The 7,586-nt window shown below is 34.3% G+C and overlaps 1 protein-coding gene across 1 annotated transcript; it reads right to left on the bottom strand.

Annotated features, from left to right (window-relative positions):
- Window positions 1–3,423: 3,423 nt before the first annotated feature.
- On the bottom strand, window positions 3,424–3,828 carry LOC134261308 (nematocyst expressed protein 4-like). Its single transcript, XM_062743750.1, has one exon. It carries the CDS (start codon window positions 3,826–3,828, stop codon window positions 3,424–3,426), a length of 405 nt encoding a protein of 134 aa, XP_062599734.1.
- Between the last annotated feature and the right edge of the window lie 3,758 nt (window positions 3,829–7,586).

Genomic DNA, 7,586 nt, shown 5'->3' on the forward strand with positions numbered 1-7,586 from the left:
AATCCAGGTCGCCAACGTGAATGACCTTTTTTTTCTCTTTTCTAACTAACGCGCGAACCATTTAGCTATTTGGAATACTGCTTTAAATATACTTGTGTATACTTTTGCAACAGTACACCTGTCTAAGAATCATAAAAGGCGGGCCACTATTCATAATTTCGTGTCAAACGCCACGCGTAAATATTCGCACCTTTTCTTTGTACTGATCTATTAAAGAGGTGCAATAGCTTCAATGAAATTAATTAGATAAAACATTCTTATCACCTTTAATTTATTTCGGCGTTAGGAAAGTATATTTAACACATTGTACACATTACATATCGTATCTAGCCCAGTAACACTAAAGCAGTGAAACGTAAATTAAGTTTTTTAAGATTGACACTGAATTGCAACGTACTACTACGTGAGAGTCCAAGTAGTTTTTTGCATTTCATGTATCCTTATGTCAGAATGGTTTAATCAAACGCTCAGCTGCCTCCATAAGCCCCTACTCGCGAAATGTTGGAGTTGACAGAGACAGCCGCCATCTTTGGCCCGCTTCAGATTTTCAAATATTAATATCTAGAGTTCAGATTAACCAATATTTAAACAACTTATATAGTAAGCATCAATAGAAGTGTCTCTATTAATATTCCAAAAATAAATGAAAAATATTGAAAAACAAAGAAAGTTGAAAATTTGGACTTTTTGAATTGGCTTCCGGTAGCGACAGGAAGTACTGACGACGAACGAAAAGTTGCGTCCTGGAAAGTATTGATCATCATCTATAAACTCTGAAAGTTTCAAATTGATATCTTTTACCGTTTTTGAGTTTAATCGTGGACAAAATGTCGTTTTAAAATCAGGAAAATGGTCCAAAACTTGGCACCAGAGAGGAATTTCCAAAAACTGTCTTGGAACTTTCAAGAGTATCTTACAACACATCTTTCCTGAAAATTTCATGTAATTCTATCCAGTAGTTGTCGAGAAATCGTGTCAGAATAATAATAATAATAATAATAATAACTAGAAAAGATCTCGTTGCGAGCAACGAGAGGTCTTCCGTCCCTTTCAGGAAAAGAACCTTAAATCGAGCTGAAAAAGTGATAAAAAAAATTTGGTCACAAAGGGTATTGAATCCAGGTCGCCAGCGTGAAAATCCAACGCACTTTTTTCCTCTTTATTCACAACATGCTTAAATTACGCGTTTTAGTCCACTGCTCTAAATGTACTTAAATATACTTCTTCAACAATACATCTGTCTAAAAATCACGAAAGGTGCGCCACAATTTATAATATCGCGCCAAACGCCACAAGTAAATCTGCGCGCCTTTTCTTTGGAATGTTTCATTAAATAGATGTGATAGCTTCAATAGAATAAAGAAAAAGGAACGTTTTTTCATCTTAAATTTCGAGGTTTAGAAAATATATTTCACAGATTGTACATATTCTATATCTTATATAGGTAAGTAACACAAAAGAAGTGAAATGGTAATCATTTTTAACTTTTTTTTAATTACCCGTTTATCCCCAAAGTGAACTAACCCGATTCTTTACACCTTCATGAAAAGGTAGAAATGGTTCGATGAAAGACATGTCTCGTCATACGACGGTCAAGGAATCAGATTTCATTTATGTTCAATGTTCAACTTTAAATATCTTTGAGAAAAGAATGTTAATATAAACTCCATGAGACGATCTTATTTAAAAAAAGGTTTTCTTATTTCTGTCTTTTTTATTAGTTTAATATGACTCATGTATGCATGGGAAACACAGTGGTTACGTTTGTGAAAAACTAATAAATTTTAAATACTGCTCTAAATATAGTTATGTATACAGTACACCTGCAACAGTACACCTGTCTAAGAATCATAAAAGGCGGGCCACTATTCATAATCTGGCGAAAAACACCATGAGTAAATATTCGTGCTTATCCTTTGGACTGATCTATCAAATAGTTGTGATAGCTTCAATGAAATTAAATATTATATTAAACAACTTAAGTTAACTTAAACAACGCCTTTATTTTTTTCGACGCTAAGAAAGTAAATTTAACACATTGCACACACGTATCTACCCCAATTACTCTAAAGCAGTAAAACGGAAATTAAGTTTTAAGATTGACACGTAACTGCAGCGTACTAATAGGTGAAAGTCCATGTAGTTTTTTTACTTTTCATGTATCATTTAGTCAAACGCTCAGCTGCCTCCATAAACCCCTACTCGCGAAATGGCGGAGTTGACAGAGACAGCCGCCATCTTGGGTCCGCTTCAGATTTTCAAATATTAATATCTAGAGTTTTGATTAACCAATATCTAAACAACTTATATAGTAAGCATCGATCAAAGGGTGTCTATTATCATTCCAAAAATAAATAAAAAATGTTGAAAAACAAAAAAGTTAGAAAATACGATTTTTTCAATTCGCTTCTCCTAACGACAGGAAGTACCGACGACGAACAAAGTGTCGCGTCCTGGATGGTATATATCACGATCTATAATCCCTGAAAGTTTCATGTTGATATCTTTTACCGTTTTTGAGTTTAATCGCGGACAAAATGTCATTTTAATTTCAGGAAATTGTCCATAACTTGGCACCAGATAGGAATTTCCAAAAAATCGCTCAGATAGATCAAGTTCATTTTACGACACATCTTGTCTAATATTTTCATGTAATTCCATCCAGTAGTCTCCGAGAAATCGCGCACACAAAATTAGAAAGTCAAAAAAATAATAAAAAGAATAATAATAAGAAACAGTACAATAACTATAAGGTCTTCCGTGAAGACGGAAGACCTTAATAATAATAATAATAAGAAACAGTAGAATCACTATAAGGTCTTCCGTGAAGACGGAAGACCTTAATAAACATGCTATTTTTTCTAAACAGTCTCTACCGTGAAATAGTTTTTGTGCTATTTGCCCATGGTGAATAGTCCTCAAACTATTCAACGGCAGCATTCGATTTCCCTCGCTTTTCATCTCAGAAAAACTTCTGATTTTACATGGATTGTGACGCGTATTATATTATGACGTAACAAAAGTTAAGTCAGCACCGGTATAATATGGAATATCATAATTGTGTGTACCCAAAAGTTAACAAAAGTTAAGTCAGCATCGGTATAATAAAACACCTATTTACTGACTATTCGGACAATAGCAAGTTTATCGTCCCCCTCGACAGCAAACTACTCAGTAGCCATAACTCAGACGAACTGTCATCAGTTTGGTCTCTGTCTATGTCTTCTGTGTGTGGAATTCCTGGAACTTTGGGATCACCATGTGACACCATGGTATTCCACTGCATACTAGCAGGTGATATATCACCACTCCGTATTTGTAGAAAACCTGGTGGACTATTTCTGGAACCTGTAGACATCTGCTGTTGATGTTGCACTGCTGTAGGTTGGTCAGATGTACAGCTGTTGGCATCTCCAGGTTTCATCAGTGCATAACCATTTCTTTGTTCCTGGAACTGGTTATTGTCTGGAATAAATTTTGAGACATAGTAGGATATTGCACAGCTCCTCCATCTTGTACTTGGGTCAATGGTGTTGGCACTGGTGGCCCTCCATACATGCATGGTTGTGGGTATGCCTGTTGTGGTACCATGTATCCAGGTGGAAACATTCCGGGATGCGGGCCATATGCATATGGTATGCTGGGATATGGCTGTGGTGGTCCAAGAAATGGTTGTGGGAATGGTCCACCATATCCAGGAAATGGTACTGGATAGCTCCCAGGGACTGGTACACAAGGAGTTGGATACCCGTATGGATTAAGAGATGGCAGGTATGGTACACCATAGTATCCAGGAGGTGCTGCACAAGGTGTCATTGCTGGATTCATCGTGTTGCTTTCAGTAGTTGAAAGTTACGGAAATGATCACGCCGTTTGATACTACTGAAACAGTCAGTCGGAGAATGTGTGTATATATTGCTGTACGTTATACGCTATTTCCACGTCACGGTAAAACGAAACCGCCGGTGAAAATATAACACACTACTGAGACTGATATGCAACAAGTTCTATTTGATCACCGTGATCTGAATTAAGGATAAATAACACAAACAAACTTTTTTCAGAAATCAGCATAATTTTTTCATAGATTTACATTTAAATTGACAACCTGAATAATGTTTAAAAAGTAGAGTGGGAGAATTTTATAAGATTTTGTCATAAAGTTAAAAAATTGTGCAAAATTTTGTATGGAGTTATATAGAAGGCAAAATAAAATCTTAAATCTAAGTACCAAGGAAAACCTACGATTTCTTTATATTTCAGGGATTTATTATTTATATCAATTCAAATCAAAATCAGTCAAAAAATATATATCAACCCGCGCATCCATTTATTGTTTGTGGTAAGTACGCTTAAACGTAACTTTAACACAATATAATTGTAATTGTATTTTAGCCGGTTTAATTCATCGGTATAGTCCAGGTAATTTTACACTGCGTCTATTCTTTCTATCCTTTTCTCTCTATCTTCTATTATCTTTAATGTTTTCTATCTTTATTTTCGATTACTGATGAATTAAACTTTACTTTAACACAATGAATAATTGTATCTGAGCCGGTTTAACTCAACAGTAAAGTTCCAGGCGAATTAGTTAGATTTTTCTCTTTTCTTTCTATCCTTTTCTCTCTATCTGTATATCGCTGGTAGTTATATGAATTGATAGCGTTTCCTTTATCTTTGCCATTATTTGATAATTCGGTATTGGTCCAAAATATTATTCTGTTATCTAACTCTTAATTATTAATAGCTTAATCTATAAATTAACTTGCTTGATTACCGCACTGACCATTACAACGTAATGTAAACGCCCGATGACAGACGACGGTAGCAAAAACCACTGATGTTACTAAAATAAATACCAGATAAACTAATTAATGAAAGAATATAATCAATTGATGATGTTATATGAATTGATTATATTTTTGCAAAGATATTCACTGTTGTTGCACAGAGCTAATATGCAAACGTAACTCGATAAAATCAGTTCACTGTTGTTCAAAGCGAGCACGTGCGCCTTGATCTATATATATAGCTAAAACAGGTAAACCGGTTTGAGTAAACTAGCTCCGTGAAACTACATGTACAAAAAACTAACAAAAACACTATATCTCTCTACTTTCCCCAAAAATATTTTTTAAGGAACTTAGAGAGAAAAAGCAACAATATATAAATATTCTATATCCAAATTGAATTACGAGTCGAGGAGAAAACGGGGCTCCTCGAAAATTGTCAACACGAGTGACAAAAACTTTTCAATAGAGAAAAAAAATATTTGTCTCGTGCAAAAGAATGAAATATACGAATAAAGTTCAGTCGTTGTGGCACAAGTGACCGAAATTGACTATTAACCGAGAAGGAAAAAAACGTAATTTGCACAAGACAAAGAAAATATCAAAAAATTTCGCACTGACGTTTACAAAAAACGCCTTTACGATATTGTAAGCTAAATAGTAATGAAAATATTCAAAATTTTTCGCACTAACGTTTACATAAAACGCTGTACGATAAATATAATACTAAATACTAATGAAAACGAAACTATCAAAATACTTGGACCGTGATATCACCACGCGTTCAAATGCTACTCACGGGTGAAAAAATAACATGCCAAATTAGTCAAATTGATGGAACTTTGCAAATAACGTTAATTATAACGCCTGTAAGCAACAGTTTCCTAAAATGTCATTGACTTAATGCATGCAAAACATGAATTACCGGCGACGCCAATGTAGTAAAATATGAACATTTTACTATAGATAAATGTCGCCTACCTTAAAGTATAGTATAAGGTGACGACGATGCACAAATGCTACATATTGGTAATCAAGTACAGGTACAAACAACCATGAAAAGGAAACAGGTAACACACGTGGTGATTGCAGGTAGGACTGGACTCGACTGACGATAGGAAGCGTGCTGGCCAGCACGGGTGGATGGCTATGAGGTCAGGGTAAAAGGTCATAGGGAATACATTTACATACACAATTTCACTACAATGTTTATCCTATAGAATGCAAAAGCTATATCCATTTGCACTATTACTAAATTGAATAAATTATTTGAGAGAAAGTAATTTTATTATGCATATTTATTATTGATTACATTATCAATATGAAGTATTTTCTAGAAGTAATTTGAAGTTATTCAGATTATGTGTTTTTATGATGATCAAAGATATTTTTGATTATATTGTTCAAAGTGAGCAATTAATTGGTATATTTTTAATAGATAATATTTTTTAACATTATTGTATTAAATTACAGATCACCATTCATATAGACATACATTTTGTCCATCTGATAATTTATTGGGAAAACCTGTTCCCACAGAATGGTGAGATTTATATGTTTTAATCTTTGATACTTTTTATGATTATTTTGGGAGAAATATGTAAAGATTTATATATTCGAGAGCTATTTCCCTTTGATAATAATTGACTGTGTAAATTTAAGATGATAATCTATTATCTTCATGTTACATGTAAAAGTAATGATTGACATGATGTCTTGTGTGTGATATTTACATTATATTTATTGTTGTTTTATGATATTTACAGGGCTGTGTTAAAATTGATGTATATTCCAAAAGTCACTCCACTGTGAATAAATATTTATAAAGAACCCTGACAGGAGTTTGTGTGTCTTTGCCATACCCCCCTGTTACACTATTAATAGCTACCTAGGTATTTAAAGCTACCCAAAGTAGCTATTTTTACCTACTTTCTGCTTTACTTGCATTTTATGGCAAAATGCAGGAACGGCGCAACATGGTGAGCACAAAATTTCTTGATACTGTCACATTGATGATGAATATGACAAAATTTGGCCAAAAAATGAAAACTTCGTATATTAATAATTTTGCATAGAAACTAATGTAAAATTGCCGATTCAGAAAGTAATCATTTTTTGACCAAAATTTTGTCGTATTCATCATTAGTGTGACCGTATAAAAAAATATGGTATTCACCATGTTGTGCCGTTTGGTCTTTTGGTTGCAAAATGCTGAAATTATATAAAGTAGGTAAAAATAGCTACTTTTGGTATAGCTTTAAATACCTAGGTAGCTATTAATAGCTACGTAGGTAGAAATAGTCTTTGGACTGGACCTGGTAAAAATAATGTTCTACGGTGTGACCGTTGGGGCGAGCGCAGTTGTACCATCCAAAACACTCTAAAAATTAATTAGCCACTTCAAACATCAAGATGCACGAGACATCTCTACTAGCTGTGACGTCACCTGACGTCATGGAGCTCGTCGGAGCTTATGGAGATAGCCGAGCGTCTGGTTGAAACTAAAGATCTAATGCAATTTTGGTCGAAAGACACTGCAGATTTATTTTTTGTTTCTTTTAAAGATTTCTATAAACTGAAAGCCTTTAATTCCTTACGTTATTTATTTATTTATTCGCGCAAAGGACATTGGGTAGTGCAGGAATTCTGGGAATGTTTCACAGAAAAAATGGGTCGACGTATGTACAGATTTCAATCCGAATTTCCTCTGCTCTTACATGTTAGTCTATTGAGCTCGCTTTGGGAGCGTCGCTCTGCGACGCTCGCTGAGCTCACTATAATTTAGGCATTGAAAAC

This window comes from Saccostrea cucullata, unplaced genomic scaffold, assembly GCF_032062105.1.
Source record: "Saccostrea cucullata isolate Sc308-1 unplaced genomic scaffold, CSIRO_AGI_Scuc_v1 ctg12398, whole genome shotgun sequence".
NCBI classification, from domain to species: Eukaryota; Metazoa; Mollusca; class Bivalvia; order Ostreida; family Ostreidae; genus Saccostrea; species Saccostrea cuccullata.

Bases quoted from the DNA above. Each gene is read 5' to 3' on its own strand.
- LOC134261308 (XM_062743750.1), bottom strand. From the start codon at position 3,828: ATGAATCCAGCAATGACACCTTGTGCAGCACCTCCTGGATACTATGGT.